Source organism: Syngnathus acus, chromosome 3 (assembly GCF_901709675.1).
Source record: "Syngnathus acus chromosome 3, fSynAcu1.2, whole genome shotgun sequence".
In the NCBI taxonomy this organism is placed as follows: Eukaryota; Metazoa; Chordata; class Actinopteri; order Syngnathiformes; family Syngnathidae; genus Syngnathus; species Syngnathus acus.
This window is the reverse complement of record NC_051089.1, coordinates 18,140,537-18,159,044: the sequence shown is the minus strand read 5'-3', so window position 1 is coordinate 18,159,044 and position 18,508 is coordinate 18,140,537. Positions and strand designations below refer to the sequence as shown.

The window sequence follows — 18,508 nt, the reverse complement described above, 5'->3', positions numbered from 1 at the left end:
AATAAAGCTTACCTTTCGACCAAAACGGCTTTCTTCCCGCTGACTTTGAGGCCTCTGCATGTCAGCTAACGTTTGAGTTGTTGCACACTATGTTTGGCAACAAAACCGTGTTGGAATTTTGTCCTGGTACATCGTCCTCCTCCAAAATGATGCGTGTAGCTGCAGTGGCCATTCCAATGTTTGTCCGAATGTTCACATCCGCTGAATATTTATGAGCAAACGTGACGTCATTTGAGATCAACCCCATAAACCATTTATTTTCTGTGGCCAGTAGGTGGTGCTACCACTACGATGAAAAATAAGTACATAAATCTCTTCAGGCCTGGCCACCATAATAACCACACCCTTTGCCAAAAAGCCATAATACTGTCATATTTTTAAAAAAGGCATAGAGCCACTAAAATGTGCCTCTTGTAGCTCTATTTCATTGATGAATTTGGATTACAAACTAATTTCTAAAGTGCTAGCAAATAAGATAAGATCTAGTATGTCAGTACACTGTACCGTATAGACTTATCCACCATAATCTTCTTAATCAGTTATATCTGACTCCAGCAAAAGATCATAAAGGTAAGCCGAATCCTATCTGATACATACATGTTTCCAATGTGCTGCTGATATGGGTTCTTTCCTACACTATACCTTCATGTGGAAAGGTGAGATTTCTGGATTGACTTGTGTGTTGCCTTGACTAAGATCTCTCAAATTTTATTGCCGATTGATTCAGAATTTTGTTTGCTGGGAAGCATTAATAAATTGGATAAAGACTCAACAAGTTTCAATAAAACATTCTGGAAATAGCACTGGCTGTCGCCAGAAAGTGCATTGCTAATTCCCCTTTATCCTTAACTAGATAGTAATTAAAGATGAATAATTGGGTGCCTTTAGAAAAAGTAACATACATATGACCTTACCTTCATTCAAGTTTGCCAATACTATTTTGATTTTGTGGATACCGTAATATTGGAATGTAACTGACCTCATTTTACTGTAAATATTGTGAATTTCTGAAAGTTTTTTTTTTTATGAATGAATGAAACACACTTTTAGGAAATGGGTGAGTGCGAGTAATTCCTTTTTTGAAAAAGAAAAATATTTTTATTAAATTAAATAATTTTTATTTTTTTTATTATTTTCTTTGTTTGTTGGGAGTTTAATTCTATGAACTGATAAATTAAAGTATTCAAAAGAAAGGCCAGTATACACAAGAGAAACAAGTTTGTGCTGTTGATATAGTCTCCTGTTCAGCAGAGGCTTCACGTTTGCTCCCATGTACTTTGGTGATAACTCCATTTAAAGCCAAATGAGAACTTCAAAAGAGATGACTACAAATGTAGATGTCAAAGCTACATTTATTGATGCTTTGACCAGATTTGATCATTTATAATCACAACAGTTTGTGAATGTGTCACTGTACTTGGTAGGTAAGCTGTAGTCTTTGGTAATGTGAGTTTATATCAGGCTGGGACTGTGTATGTGTGTTTTCAATGGGCAGAGAAGAGTAGTGTTCAGCAGGAAAAGTTGACAGCAGCAGCTCTTCCGAGGCATTGCCTGCAGACCAAGCACAAACAGTTTTCTTCTCTTTACAATACACACATACACAAAGAGCAATACTTTTTGTAGTAATGAACTCATGAATTCATCAATAATGTTTTTCCTCACTCTGTCTCAACCCTGATAATAGATGATGGTGTGGGTAGGATTAAAAGTACACACATATATATATATATATATATAGTATAAGTCGCTCCGGAGAATAAGTCGCACCAGCCATAAAATCTATAATAATGAAGAAAAAGACATAAGTCGCACAGGAGTATGTCGCATTTTTGGGGGAAATTTATTTGATAAAATCCAACACTAACAATATATATATATATATACGTATATATACCGTATTTATTCTAATTATCGCCCAGGGCGTTACCGTCGCACATCACATGTTGCGCACGTCATGTTATCGCGATCGTCTTGTTCGAGCGCACGCCCCGATAACGTAATTGTGCGAGGATATTGTAGCGGAGTGACGAGTATTATTGTATCATAGTTTATGGAGAAAAACAATTTAAAAGGGACAATCGACGCGCTGTCAAATCAGTCATATTTAAACTTGCGCAATGACGTCGGCATGCGGTCGCGGAGGAAAACTTACGTTTTGGGGGGAATTTTTAGCAGTAAGGGCAATAATTAGAGGTATCAATGTTTTTTATTTATGTCATCGCTAACACACACTGGGCGATTATTAGAATATGGGCGATAATTAGAATAAATACCGTATATATACATATATATATATGTGTTTCGACGGTCACCATTCGACTAAAAGCAGTAACACTAGCAGAAGAAATGAAAATTGAACATTTCCAAGGAGGTCTGCCTTTGTGCTTTCATTTCATGAAACGGTGCCATTTTTCCATCTGGACCAGTACTACGTTAGCGCAGCAACTTCCAGCGGATTATAATGAAAAGCTGGCCATCTTCCACTCCTACTGAAGCAAACACATCGCCGACAAACCCATCCAGCCGAGCCACATCACTAACACTCACTTTCTACTTTTCCTATTGATGATTAGAAAAATGTTAGTACTTTGTAATCAATACTTAAATAAAACAACCAAACTCAGTTTTGCTCCCGCTCTACTTTTAAATACACACAATTGTATGCTTGTGTGTGTGTTGTCGTTGTAAGGCGGACATAGTAGAGAACGCCATGAGAACGTTAAAGGGGGAAGTGTGGGCGTTGATTTGCAGTGTGCGCTGTGTGTGAGTTGTTGTAAGATGGACGTAGTAGAGGACACCATGAGAATGTTAAAGGGGGAAGTGTGGGCGTGGATTGTATATAAAACCCGCGCCAAACGGGTTATGATCAGGTGAGCCTTATGTGTGTGTTAAATACAGTAATGGCACACAGAACTGAGACTGCGCCTTTTCACCCGAAGCGCCTAATGGTCGTGAAATTACAGTACATACATACCATACAGTGATCCCTCGTTTATCACGGGAGATGCGTTCCAGAGCCACCCGTGAAAAACAAAAATCCGCGAAGTAGAAACAGCATATATATTATTTAGAAATTTAAATTGTTTTGAAATTTCCAACGCAGTGTTTATTGTAGGCCAGTAGAGGGCATAGGTGTATTGTAAGTCAATAAAAAGTTTCCATCTCCCCGGCACTTAAATAGCCATCTGATGAGGCTGCCGAACAGGTGGAGGGAGGCTCTGCCCATCCATTTGGCTCAGTCTCTGGAAAAACACTGGACAGTCAGTAACAAAACAAAGGACCATGACAGGATGTTACTTTCCACAGTCTGGGAATTATTAGGCCCTGCTGACTGATGGTTGCTTGTTCAGCAGCATCCAGCTGATGATGATCTTTTACTGCCTGGGGATTATTGTGCCTGATAGAACAGTGACAAGGCATGGCGTGAGGTAGTATATTGTGATGTCTGGTTGCCTGTCTCAAAAGATCGAACCCCAACCGCTGGGTTGGGAGAAGACCACTCTACCACTGAGCCACACCACCCTCACCACTGAGCCACATTCCTAGTGGGATAAGGATGAGAGTTTAAAACATTTACACCCTTTAAAACATAATTATTAGGGGTGTAAATCGCGGGTTTTGTCACGATACGATATCATATCGATACAAAGAACCGCGATACGATATTTGCCGATATCTTAAAGCCTGCTGTGATTCATTCACGATACATCACGATATAGTGCTCTACGATCGATATAAAACAATATCCTGATTTATAACAATTCATACGCAAAATCAACAAGGTACTGCAAACTCTTTATTTAGGAAATTACAAGAGTATTGTAGTATACAAAGTGCTTATTTTAACACTGAACTTGATCAAATTCCTATATTTTTTCTCATATAAGTAAAGAGAAATGAATATTCTTTCTTTCTTTTTTGTAATACCATTAACTTTAAAGTGCATTACTGAACAATTTAATTACAAAACAAAAATAAGTTCTTTATAATGAATGAAGCCCAAAGGGGAGCGAATTTCCTCGTCTTCTTGGACACTAGCCATTAGGGGTGTAACGATTCATCGATACACATCGATTAATCGATATAATGCTCTACGATTTATTGGCATCGATGCTAAACGTAAACATCGATTTATATCGCCGTGTTTGACCTCGGACATTAGACGCGACTTTATTTTGAAATCCAGTTCATTGTTGCTTGCTTCCTCTTTCCGGGAGCAGTACACGGCGTGTTGTGTTGTGTTGTGAGCAGAGCAGGCACGTGAAAGGGGAGCCGACAACTACGCGGCTCCTGGGCTGGTGCTATGGCTAGTGTCCAAGAAGACGAGGAAATTCGCTCCCCTTTGGGCTTCAAGTCATTCGTTTGGAAGCACTTTGGATTCCAAAGAAAAGATGGCTCAACGGACAATTAAAATTATTGTAAATAAATAGTTCAGTAATGCACTTTAAAGTTAATGGTATTACAAAAAAAGAAAGATTCATTTTTCTTTACTTATATGAGAAAAAATATAGGAATTTGATAAAGTTCAGTGTTAAAATAAGCACTTTGTATACTACAATACTCTTGTAATTTCCTAAATAAAGAGTTTGCAGTACCTTGTTGATTTTGCGTATGAATTGTTATAAATCAGGATATTGTTCTATATTTTTTATTTAAAAAAAATAAATAAATAAAAATATCGATCGTGGAGCACTATATCGTGATGTATCGTGAATGAATCACAGCAGGCTTTAAGATATCGGCAAATATCGTATCGTGTTTCTTTGTATCGATATGATATCGTATCGTGACAAAACCCGCGATTTACACCCCTACTAGCCATAGCACCAGCCCAGGAGCCGCGCAGTTGTCGGCTCCCCTTTCACGTGCCTGCTCTGCTCACAACACAACATGCCGCGCACTGCTCCCGGAAAGAGGAAGCAGGCAACAATGAACTGGATTTCAAAATAAAGTCGCGTCTAATGTCCGAGGTCAGAAACGGGCGATATAGATCGATGTTTATGTTTAGCATCGATGCCAACAAATCGTAGCGCATTATATCGATTAATCGATGTGTATCGATGAATCGTTACACCCCTAATAATTATACATACAGTAATCCCTCGTTTATTGCGGATAATTGGTTACAGGACCACCCGCGATAGGTGAAAATCCGCAATGTAGAGAAAATATATTGTTACAATATCCATAAGACTTTTATGAACCTTTGTTGTATTTTATTGTATTTTGAAACACTGTATATTGTACTTTTAAATGTTTTTTTGTATTCTTAAACACTTTAGTAAACATTTTAAAGTCAAACTGATTTTCATAAACATTCTTTATTTAAATTCAAGATTCAAGATTCAAGAGTTTTTTTATTCGCCATGTTTGAGCGTGCCAAACAAGGAATTTGACTTCGGTACATCACAGCTTCTGTTCAACATTTAGGTGACTAACAACACTCAGGACATGTGAAAAATGACAACTATTCTCAAACATCCCCTGATCTTAAACTCCCAGGAGGGCAAGGTAAAACTCAAAACTCCAACTAGGGGAAATGAGAAACCTTGAGAAGAGACCACAGATGGGAGCATCCCTCTTCCAGGATGACCAGGCTGCAATGGATGCAGAGAGGACACAGTACAAACAGTGTAGACAATTCAAAAAAGGTGTGGAGAGCAGGATGTTATTGCACAGCAATGACTCTAAGAGTGGTGTGAGTAAATAAATAGGGAAATAAAGAAAATACATAAGAGTAAATATATACAACATCCACACAAGACTATTATGAACCTGTATTGTAGTTTTATACACTTTATTTTTTTTTAAATAATTTTTGTATTTTTAAACACTTTTGTAAAATTTTTAAAGTCAAACTGACTTGCAGTAACATTCTTATTTATTTAAATAAATTAGAAAATAAATATGAGTAAATATATTATTACAATATACACACAAGACGTTTATGAACCTTTTTTGAAGTGTAAATGTGTCTGGCTCCTCTCTGCTCTTGCGTGCTGGGCGACTGACGCGCCCCAGCGGCCCAGCGTGAGTGCAAACGCACAAGACTTTTTAAATATTATTTATATACACTCTATTGTACTTTTAAATACGTTATTGTATTTTAAACACTTTTTAAAACATTTCAAAGTGTCACGGCTCCTCTCTGTTCTTACGTACTGGCCGACTGACGCGCCCCCACGGCCCAGCGCGAGCGCATCCGCACAAGACTTTTTTATTATTTTATTTTTAAACACTTTATTGTATTTTTAAACATTTAAACATTTTAAAGTGTCTCATGGTTCCACTTTGCTCTTGCAGTGCTGAACAGCTGACGCTCCCCGGCAGCCCAACGCGAGGGCATCCATTGCTCAGAGGCACACCCTGTGCTTAGTGCTCATTGCTGTCCCAAATCCTGGACGACAGTCCTTTTTTTCTACGTGCGCGGTTACGCTCACTGTCGTTGTCCCGACTGTTTCTACACGGCGGTGCATTTTTCCTTTGTGTGCAGCTATGTCACATCTCTGCTCTGGTCCTGCTGGCCTATGGCATCACGTGCCCCCCGCGCTAGACCTCTGAGGCGTGCGTCGCCAATACGGAACTGCTAATCGTCAGTCTTCACAGTTTTGACACGCATGCCTGGCACCTGATTGTCGTTTGCCTGACCTGCTGTGTTACGAGATGCCTGCATGACGCGAGCTTGCTGACCGGCTCGTGATTTTAAAGTGTAAACATGCAACGGCTCCGCTCTGCTCTTGCCGTGCTGACCAGCTGTCGCGCCCCCACTGCCCAGCGCAAGGGCATCCACACAAGACATTTTATAATGACAGGCAAATAGGACGACCTGATCGGGAGTGACAAGCAGACACGCAGTTCTACTCCGCTTGAATGAATGAAGTGCAATGTCTGAGGTGCTGCTGATATGTTGACGCAGACGGAGTGAGTAAAGTGAGGGAGGCTGAGATAAAATGTTGTTAGAACTGCTCAGCCAATCCACTGCATGGACACAGCTCAACATGTTCCCATTGGCAATTAGTGTCATATGGGCAGACAAAGCCCTGCGCTCCAAGTGACGCCGCAAAAAGCCACGACCATCGGGGAGTCGCTGATGGTGTATGGGTGCACTTAACTGTCTTGTTGCCTGGGTTGTGTGCTTCATTTCATATGACGCTGTGAATGTGTGTGTGGCAGACTAAAAAAAAAAAATACCGCTATGCACCGAATCTATCCGCAATATTTCTTTAAAAAATAATCCGCGATAGAGCGAGGCCGCGATAGGTGAAGCACGAAGTAGCGAGGGATTACTGTATGTATTTCTTATTACAGATTATGCATTTTGCTGAGAAACTCAAACCACAATGTAACTGTTTGCACTCTTCCTCCTGTTTCTTGAGTGAGCCTGTTTATGAGTTCCTCTGAAAGCTCCAGCATGAACAGTCAATGACTTTCTTTGCATCCTGTACATGGTGTCTATAAAGTGGTGAGTTCCTCTGAAAGCTCCAGCAGGAACAATTAATGACTTTTTTTGTATCCTGTACATATGCTGTCTATAAAGTGTGCATTTGTGGCATCCATCTCAAGCAAGTTGTAAAATACAGCCATGGGCCATCTCCTCGTTCCTTTATGCACAGAGTAGTTGCAGTTTCTGGTCCATGATGTCAACGCCGCATTTGAGATTGTTGTATCAACAGTTATGCTTTTTGTTTTCAGGTGTCCACAATTTCCACCTTCTGATGTATGGTGCTCATAAGAGAAACTATTTTTTTGTGCCATACACTGTCAACAAGGCTTTTCCAGATGTGAACATCTGTGTGGAATTCAACTGGCGCCCTGAGGTTTCCTTATCAGTTGATAGGGCTCAATGATTTTTGTTGATGGTGCCTGTTGGAATAATTGGATGGTCAGCCTGACCAAGGGCCTCATAATTTATGTGTTGGACTCCCTTGCTTCAACAAAGCTCATCTTCCAAGATGGCGGCGTCCCAGTTGGCCGCGGCCGCCACGGGTCTCAACAACTGACGAGTATTTTCACAAAATATGTCGCCTAGGACACTACAAACAACACAAAGTTTAGTTTATCCATCCAGTAGATTAGTGTATGATCGCCAGCGCCTGCTGGAGGTACGGTCATCAAGTGTTTTCAGACTCGTAGCCACAACTACCCTAGTCTGTTTACGTAGCCTCGGAGTGCTTAGGGCGCTAGCCCCAGAAGGTCACGATGCAGCGGGCTCGCCGGGCAGCACACGCCGGAGGAGGAGTAAGCGTAGGCGGTGTGACCGGCGGCGAAAGCGCGGCTGTCGAGGTGGGCTAACGGCTAAGCCTAAAGCTAACCCCTACAAACCGCCGCTTCCATCCATCTTCCTCTCCAACGTCCGCTCACTGGATAACAAAATGGACCATCTACAACTGGAACTCTCTTCAAAGAGGGAAGTTAGAAACTGCTGCGCTCTCATCCTGACGGAGACATGGCTGAACTCATCAATACCGGACAACGCCGTTAGCCTGGAGGGGCTCGCTACATTCCGCGGCGACAGAAACAGCGAGCTAAGCGGTAAATCCCGAGGAGGTGGGCTGTGTGTCTACATCAACAACAACTGGTGCAAAAATGCTAGATCTGTCGCCAGCTTCTGCTCTTCGGACATCGAGCTTTTGACTGTTAACTGCAGACCCTTCTACCTGCCCAGAGAGTTTACTGTTGTTAGCATCACGGCTGTGTATGTGCCTCCTAGCGCTAATACTAAAGAGGCCATGAGTGTTCTCTATCGGACAATCAGTGAGCTGCAATCCACGCACACAGAGGGGGTTTTCATCATTGCTGGGGACTTCAACCAGGCTAGCATGAAGACTATTCTCCCTCATTTTTACCAACACGTGGATTTTCCAACTCGGGGAGAGAACACTCTGGACTTGGTTTACACCAATATAAAGGATGCATTCAGAGCAGCCCCCCGCCCCCACCTCGGCTCTTCAGACCACCTATCTGTTATGCTAATCCCTGCATACAGGCCCCTGCTGATCAGAGCAAAACCCACAGTGAAGCAGGTGAGGGTGTGGTCTGAGGGGGCCATGGAGGCACTCCAGGACTGCTTTGAGTGCTCTGACTGGGACATGTTCAAATCAGCAGCAACATATGACAATCAGATCGACATTGATGAGTACGCCATGACTGTGTCAGCCTACATCAACAAATGCTCCGAGGACGTCAGCACCACTAAGAACATCATCACCCGAGCCAACCAACGACCCTGGATGACTGAGGAGGTACGTCATACGCTACGAGCACGGAACTCAGCCTTCAAGTCTGGCGACAAGGAGGCACTGAGGACAGCGAGAGCCAACTTGAACCGTGCCATCAGGCTAGCGAAGCGAAGCCACAGTCGAAAAATTCTGGATTTTTTCCACGACGCCAATAACACCAGGAGTATGTGGCAAGGCATACGGGCGATCACGGACTACAACTTACCCTCCCCCCCGGTGGGTGAGGTTGATGCTGACTTCCTAAATGGTCTAAATAACTTCTTTGGGCGTTTTGAGGCACTAAACAGCACTCCTGCAGTTAAAACTGTTCCCCACCAGGAAGAGGAGGCCCTCTGCCTTGACTCAGCCGACGTGTGGAAGACTCTGAGAAGAGTCAACCCACGTAAGGCCCCAGGCCCCGACAACATACCTGGGCGGGTGTTCAAGGAATGTGCAGGCCAGCTGGCTGGTGTCATCACAGACATTTTTAACATCTCGCTGGACCAAGCCAAAGTGCCAGTATGCTTCAAGGCTGCCTCCATCATTCCGGTGCCGAAGAAACCTCAAATCACCTCATTGAATGACTACAGACCTGTGGCACTGACTCCCATCATGATGAAGTGCTTCGAAAGGCTGCTCAAAGAACACATCGTCTCCAGACTCCCCCCAACATTCGATCCGTTCCAGTTTGCCTACCGGCAGAACCGCTCTACTGAGGATGCCATCTCCTCCGTTCTTCACCTGAGCCTGGCTCACCTGGAGGAGAGGAACACCCACGTGCGGTTGCTGTTCCTGGACTTCAGCTCAGCGTTTAACACCATCATTCCACAACATCTGGTGGAAAAACTGGAACACCTGGGCTTCAGCACCCCCCTTCGGAACTGGCTGCTAGACTTCCTCACCAACAGACCTCAGTCAGTCCGGGTCGGACAGAACACCTCAGATGTCATCACCCTCAGCACAGGCTCCCCTCAGGGCTGCGTCCTGAGCCCCCTGCTGTTCACCCTGATGACACACGACTGCGCCCCCAGGTCCACCACCAATCACATCGTGAAGTTTGCAGACGACACAACGGTGGTGGGCCTCATCAGGGACAACGACGACCTGGACTACAGAGAGGAGGTGGAGCAGTTGGTGGGCTGGTGCAGAGAAAATAGCCTGATCCTGAATGTGGAGAAGACGAAGGAGATCATCGTCGACTTCAGGAAGAACCAGCCTCACCACGCTCCACTGATCATCAACAGCTCAGCTGTGGAGGTGGTCAGCAGCACTAAATTCCTGGGAGTCCACATCACAGACGACCTCACCTGGACTGTGAACACCACAACACTGGTCAAGAGGGCACAGAAGCGCTTGTACTTCCTGCGGAGGATGAGGAAAGCCCACCTGCCCCCACCCATCATGAGGACGTTCTACCGAAGCACCATAGAGAGCATCTGACAAGCTGTCTCTCGGTGTGGTGTGGAGGTTGCAGCGCCTCCGATTGGAAGAACCTAAGGAGAGTGGTGAGGACAGCAGAGAGGATCATCGGGGCTCCTCTTCCCTCCATTCAGGACTTGTCATCCCAGCGCTGCGTGTCCCGAGCCCGTAATATTATCAGTGACCCATCACACCCCCACCATGGACTGTTCTCCCTGCTGCCCTCTGGGAAGAGGTTTCGCAGCATCCGCTGCAGGTCCACCAGGTTCTGCAATAGTTTTTTCCCTGCTGTCGTCAGACTGTTGAACATTCAAACGTAGCATTCCTCTGCACACTTGTAAATACTGCTTTTGTCTCCTGCACTGTTTACATACTTTATCACTGCTGCACTTTGTACTTTGTAAGTATCTTATTTCATATTTTTATATAGAATGTCACTTTTTAACCAGCCGAAATACCACTACATTGTTGAAAGCCGTATGCAACGAAATTTCGTTTTGTGTACACCTAGTGTTGACAAAATGACAATAAAGTTTGTCTAAGTCTAAGTCTAAGTCTGTTTAGCTCCAGAGAATTCCTTTAACTCCCTTCCTGTCTTATCTCACTGTAATGGTGCGGGCGATTGTTTTGACCCACATGCACAACGAACTCAGAGAGACCAAAGTGATCGTTAAGGATTTATTGAGATACGGTCGGTAGTTGAGCCGGGTTCCGAAACAGGAGTGGCCGGGCTGGTTCCTTGATGGGGGAGGGCGTGAAGCATCGCCAGAGAGGAGTGGATCTTAGTGGAGATCTGCGAGTGGGGTCCAGGAGCTGAAAGACAAAATCGCTCTGTCAGATTGTTCAATGGTACGCGGCGGAGGGTGAACGGGCCGACCGGAGAGCCAGGAGTCATGGCGTAGGCGAGCAAGGTGGGGAACGTGGTTTCAACAGCTGTAGAGGTGACCGACATCGTCTAACACTCAGGCGACGAGTTGTTGACAGCAAGTTCCTTAAGAGCCTCCCCTTGACGAGCCTGATCAGTGGCACCTGTGGATCCTCAGCCACCCTGCTCACGGATGCCACCTGTGGACAGAAAGGAAAACTCCCGGACCCTGACACTCACTAGTTCTCTGTTTAGTTAAAAATAACTTCTTTCTCTTTAAATCAACTCTGTAGCTTATATCTATAGATTGTTGTTGATCGAGACTGTTTGTCTTTAAATGTTATAGAAAATACACATCTGTTGAAGTAGTTGCATACATGTTATCCCATATTTACTCAATATTATTATTACTGTGTGAAACTTAGCAAGAAAATCTAGTTGCATTGTTCCACAGGAAAACGGCACTCAACACGCTTCGAGATATCTAATCAAGGACAAGTCAGCCAAACGGCTGCCAACCGGCTGAGGAGTAACAGGACAGACTCTGCACTGCTGGAGTCACAAAACGGCCAAGGCCTCGCACCACATAACAAAGTTAGCTATTCAGCGTTGCTACAGCTCCAAACTCCCCTCCCTTTAGTATAGCAACACCTTTGTAACCAGGGTAACCTTATACATTAAAAAGAGGAGAACGCAGAGTAAGAACTCAGAATTGACAGAGACTGTAACTGAGCGCTCTCTGTCATTCTCCTCGCGAGTAAAACGAATACTGGTTGTCTTCTCCTCTTTGTTTTCAGTGTGTGAATTAATGTCTGATGGTACTTAGACCTGACAGTGCCAAACCATAGTATATTTCACTGGAAGAACCTGTCAGCCAAAGACGAAAGAAGAAGAAATTGTTTGCAGTTACAGTCCTTCCCTGGTGATACATGTATTTAGTGTCCAGAGTTCCTGCAATCCAAAACTTGATTCCAAACTTGTCAGGCTTGGATGGAATGTATGCAAGGAACCTTTGATAGAAACAACTGCTCACCCACAGTAACATGCTGTCCTGGAATGGAGGTTAACACACAGTTCTGAACAAACTGATACCAGTTGTCATTGTGTATGCGTACCCTTGCGGGTGTCGTTGCAGCAAAGATACTGCTTTATTTCGAAAAGGAAGTTATGAGGCATTTTGGGTTTGATATCTGAGTTGCCAAAGTTATTGGCCCACATGGGAAAAATGTAACCCATGGCAGCCCCTTGAAAAAAGAGGGACAACATCAGCTCGTAGACACTCATCAGCCGGCTGGGGTTTCTTCTGCAGCCGTCTCTGATGGTCAGAAACATGTTCAGAACTACCAAACACAAGAAACTGCAAATGAGAGTTGTGATTTTGCGCCTTGCTGACTCTGTTGGTCCTTTGGATACACTGAAGGAATTAAGTCTGTTTTCAGGAGCAGTATGTATGGTCTCCGTTTTTCCGGTGGAACCAAACCCCCTTCTCTATGGACTAGGTATGACATAGTTTATTGTTTATGTATTTGATCTATTTAATTATTACTTATTCATTATTAATTATTAACCTTTGACAGAAACAACTGCTCACTCACAGTAACATGCTGTCCTGGAATGGAGGTTGATGCACAGTTCCGAACAGTCTTGTACCAGTTGTCTGAAATTGCTGCAAACTTGTTATTGTGTATGCGTATTCTTGCAGGTGTCGTTGTTGAAGCAAAGAGACTGCATTATTATTTAAAGAAAGCAGTTATGAGGCTTTTTGGGTTTGATATCTGAGATGCCAAAGTTATTGGCCTACATGGGAAAAATGTAACCCATGGCAGCCCGTAGACACTTATCAGCCAGCTGGGGTTTCTTCTGCGGTTCTCTGATGGTCGGAAACATGTTCAGCACTACCAAACACAAGAAACTGCAAATGAGACGTGTGATTTTGCGCCTGAGCTACGAGCTGGTCAAGCTGGTCGAGTTGTTATGTCAGCCAGAAATGCCAACTCGCACTTCCATTTTTCATCTCTCAAAACGGTGGAGTCTTTTCCTTTCCTGTCCATGAACTGACAGATTTCGTTGCTGAGCTCAAAAACTCTGTTGAGAACTATCCCCCGACTTAGCCAACGCACCTCTGTATGATAAGGAATGTCGGCAAACTCTGAATCTATCTCCTGCATAAAGGACCGAAACTGCTGGTGATTTAACCCTTTAGCTCGGATAAAGTTTACGGTTTGCGTACAGTGCTCATTACACGGTCCATCTTCAGGACTTTGCCACATAGTGCTTCCTGGTGCAGTGATATTGTCACGACTCGTCCCCGGTTGTTTTATTATGTGTAGGTTGTCGTGGTTTCTGTCCGCGTCTGTGTACTCGCCTTTCCCTTCCTGTGTCTACTCACAAAGTACTAATCACGGTCACCTGCCTCTTGTTACCTGTCATGTATTTAAGTCCTGTCTGCCGCTCACTTCCTGTCGGATCGTTGATGTCTTCTCGTCTCATGATGTCTTTTTTCTTGGTTCCTGTCTTTGTCAGTTCTGTTTCAGTTAGCCAGTCTGTCGGTCGGTCTGTTAAGTTATGTAGGTTTGCCGGTTCTGTTGGTCTTGTTCCCCTCATCCTCCCTTCCAACTACCTTTTCCCTCAATAAACCCTGGTCCAAGCTGCGTTTGGTCGCCTTGCTCTATTCCGATCCTGACAGAACGATCCGACAACTTCAGCAACCAGCGCCTGGACCAATCCCCACCAGCTCCTGCCGCGACGCCCGATCCACGTCTGTCGTCGGAGCTTGTTCCAGCTGCCGTCGGACTTCGCTCCAGCGACGCCGGACCCGCGGCCACCATCGGAGTTCCTCCCGGCGCCATCAGACTCGTGGCCGCCATCGGGCCCCACCCCAGCGTCGCCGGACCCGCGGCCATCGCCGGACTTCGAGCCAGCTGGGCCGAACCTCTTGCCAGCTGCGCCGGACCCGTGATCATCCCTGACCCCGCTCCCACTGCTGTGGCGCGTGGTGGCTCCTGCCGCCGCGCACAGCTCCGCCTTCCGAATGCCGCCGATTGCGGTCCGGATTCTCTGAATGCTGCGATTGCAGCTCTGGCTCTCCGAATGCCGCCGATTGCGGCTCTGACTTCCAAATGCCGCCGATTGCGGCTCTGATTCTCCGAATGCCGCCGATTGTGGCAACTACTCCCCGAATGCCGCTGATTGCGGTTCAGACTCGGTTCTGCGTCCCGAGTTTCCGCCGATTGCGGTTCTGTCACCGAGTTTCCGCCGATTGCGGTTCTGTCCCCGAGTTTCCGCCGAATGCGGTTCCGTTCCCCGAGTTTCCGCCAAGCGGGGTTCCGTTCCCCGAGTTTCCGCCGAGCGCGTTTCCGTTCCCCGAGTTTCCGCCGAGCGCGGTTCTGTTCCCCGAGTTTCCGCTGAGCGCGGTTCTGTTCCCCGAGTTTCCGCCGAGTGCGGTTCTGTTCCCCGAGTTTCCGCCGAGTGCGGTTCTGTTCACTCGTGCCGCGGAGCGTGGTTCGGACTATGCCGCAGACCAGTGGCGTCATTTGGACTGGTGTGCTAACCCCCCGCCCCCCCGCACGCCGCGTGGGGGTTTGGGTTTTTGGGACGACGGGAGCCGTCCCTTGTGGGGGGGTACTGTCACGACTCGTCACCGGTTGTTTTATTATGTGTAGGTTGTCATGGTTTCTGTCCGCGTCTGTGTACTCGCCCCTCCCTTCCTGTGTCTACTCACATTCAAAGCACTAATCACAGTCACCTGCCTCTTGTTACCTGTCATGTATTCAAGTCCTGTCTGCCGCTCACTTCCTGTCGGATCGTTGATGTCTTCTCGTCTCATGATGTCTTGTTTCTTGGTTCCTGTCTTTGTCAGTTCTGTTTCAGTTAGCCAGTCTGTCGGTCGGTCTGTTAAGTTATGTAGGTTTGCCGGTTCTGTTGGTCTTGTTCCCCTCATCCTCCCTTCCAACTACCTTTTCCCTCAATAAACCCTGGTCCAAGCTGCGTTTGGTCGCCTTGCTCTATTCCGATCTTGACAGAATGATCCGACCACTTCAGCAACCAGCGCCTGGACCAATCTCCACCAGCTCCTGCCGCGACGCCCGATCCACGTCTGTCGTCGGAGCTTGTTCCAGCTGCCGTCGGACTTCGCTCCAGCGACGCCGGACCCGCGGCCACCATTGGAGTTCCTCCCGGCGCCATCAGACTCGTGGCCGCCATCGGGCCCCACCCCAGCGTCACCGGACCCGCGGCCATCGCCGGACTTCGAGCCAGCTGGGCCGAACCTCTTGCCAGCTGCGCCGGACCCGCGATCATCCCTGACCCCGCTCCCACTGCTGTGGCGCGTGGTGGCTCCTGCCGCCGCGGACAGCTCCGCCTTCCGAATGCCGCCGATTGCGGTCCGGATTCTCTGAACGCTGCCGATTGCAGCTCTGGCTCTCCGAGTGCCGCCGATTGCGGCTCTGACTTCCAAATGCCGCCGATTGCCCTGTCGGATCGTTGATGACTTCTCGTCTCTTGTTTCTTGTTTCTTTGTTCCTGTCTTTGTCAGTTATGTTTCCGTTAGCCAGTCTGTCGGTCGGTCCGTTAAGTTATGTTAGTTTGCCGGTTCTGTTGGTCTATTCCCCTCATCCTCCCTTCCAACTACCTTTTCCCTCAATAAACCCTGGTCCAAGCTGCATTTGGTCGCCCTGCTGCATTCCGTCCGTGACAGATATGCTGTTAACTCACTAGTACAGTTCTCCTCCTGCATCTTCACTCGCATCCTTCCCACTACAGTCAAACCTAAGTTTTCAACCACAATCCGTTCCAGAAGTGAATATGTCGACTTCCGAATCTATTTTTCCCATTACAAATAATGGAAAAAAATTTTATCCGTTCCAAGACTAAAAAAAAAAAGCCTTTTTTTAAGCATTTTTTCATTTGCACATTTTTGTCCGATCACGCAACTGCAGCGCGCCGCCGAACGCGCAACTGCACCGCGCTGGTCGCATTATTGTGACAGAGCCGTCGCTGAAATCTAGAAAATATTTTTAAAGTCCTGATGTACTTTCCAAAATTTAAGTGGACCTCAGTGCGCAGGGAGCTTAATTTGGTCCGATCGTGCAACCGCAGCGCGCCGGGCGCTCACTGTCGCATTGCTTTAAGAGCGTCTTTGTGTTTTAGGATGGCGTTACTGCTCCCACTTGCTTTCTTTGGAGGCATGATTAGGGGTTAATACAACCCTCAAAGTAACGAAAATACAATAACAAACGGAGTCAGTCGGCATCCGGGCCGCGCGGTCGGGTTTTCTTGGGTCCCTTCGGCTCATCTCGCGAGGTTCGACCTCCGAATTTTGTTCGACAACTGAAGCAAAAAGATCTCGAATTTTTCGTTCGAATTCTGATTTGTTCGAGAACCAGGACGTTTGAAAACCGAGGTTTGACTGTAGTTCACTTTTTTCACTGCACATAGCCATCATGCTCCATCATTTGTAAGTCCAATAAGTTTGTCCCTGGGCAGTTTCATGTCGGTTACACTTTGACACGTTTTCAAAAATGTTTTTTCCAGTCGTTGTACCGTGCATCGATTTAATGTCCATTACTTCCTGTTACGCGCAAATTGGAGTCCACTCCACGGATGAAGATGGCCAGTTGTGCAGTATCAGTCATGTCAGTACTTTCATCCACAGCGAGAGAGTAGGCAATAAAGTCTTTGCTTCTTTCACTCAACTGTACTCTTAAATCAGTGGCCATCTCACAAATTCGATCAGTAACCGTATTTCTACTCAGGCTTATATTTGCCAGCATCTGCTTTTTGTCTGGACATAAGATGTCGAACACCTTGATCATGCAGCGCTTCAGAAATTCTCCCTCCGTAAATGGCCGGGCTGATTTGGCGATCTCCTCTGCCACGATAAAACTTGTTTTCACAGCAGATTCACTTTGTGATTTTGCTTGGGTAAAAAACGTCTGCTGGAATGTCAGATTCTTCTTTAACTCTTCTGCTTTCTGTTTCTTCTGCTCTGCATCCAGGTCTTTCAGGTAATCCTTATGTTTGGTCTCAAAGTGCCATCTTAGATTGAATTCTTTAATTACAGTCACATTAGCTCCACAAATGAGACACACGGGATTACCGGCAATGTCAGTAAACATATACTCAGCCTCCCATCGGTTATTAAAGGCTCTGTTTTCAGAATCAACTTTTCTCTTCGGCATCGTGAGGGGTATCTTTGGCTAATGGCTATCTTCGTAATATCTTGTAATAGCTAGACTTAATTGACGCGGGAAGTGCGCGGGAAGTGCGCGGGAAGTGCGCGGCAAGGCAGTCGAAGCGTTGCATTATGGGATATGTATTTCTGTGCAGCTGGATGTGGCCCGCGGGCAGTGAGTTTGACACATGTGCCCTAAACTATGACGTTGAACAATCTTTGTTTTCAGGTCATTTGTCAGTTGTTTTGAGGCTCCCATGTTGCCACTCTTCAGAGAAGATGCAAAGAGGAGAACAACTTGCAATGGGCCACCTTAAATACCAGTAACTCAAGATGTTTTGTAAAGAACAATGGTCAAAATACCTTCAACCAGAATCCACACTCTCATTGGAAGCTATAGGAAGCATTTAGACCAGGGGTCCCCAAACTTTTTCCTGTGAGGGCCACATAACTTTTCCCTTCTCTGATGGGGGGCCGGTGTCAGTTTGTAACAGAAAAAGTGTGACGATCGTAGGGGAGCTAAAAAAATTTATTGTTTTCCAGAAAGCCACATATAACCAAATAACGGTTATTTAATAACCCTTTCCAGGTTCTTTACAGAAAAAAAGTCAGGAAACAAATAATAACACTATTAATGAAATAAATAATAACTAAATAACCCTCTCTGAGTTCTTCACAGAAAAAACAGGAAATAAATAATAACTAAATAACTCTCTCTGGGTTCCTCATAGAAAAAAAAGCCATGGAACATTTACTTTCTGTTGTGCCATGCACAATCTTAACAGATAAAAGTTCAGCTCAGTTGTCAGAGCAGAATCTCTCTGACACATATGA

At 45.5% G+C, this 18,508-nt stretch overlaps 1 protein-coding gene across 2 annotated transcripts in view; it reads right to left on the bottom strand.

Annotated features, from left to right (window-relative positions):
- Nucleotides 1-1,322: 1,322 nt before the first annotated feature.
- Nucleotides 1,323-18,508, bottom strand: part of dok4 (docking protein 4) — a 135,116-nt gene continuing 117,930 nt past the window's right edge. For both annotated transcript variants that reach the window (XM_037246688.1, XM_037246687.1), the window contains one exon: nt 1,323-1,551. In XM_037246688.1, coding sequence (XP_037102583.1) covers nt 1,409-1,551 — 143 coding nt within the window. In that variant the 3' untranslated portion in view covers nt 1,323-1,408. The remainder of the gene's footprint in view (nt 1,552-18,508) is intronic.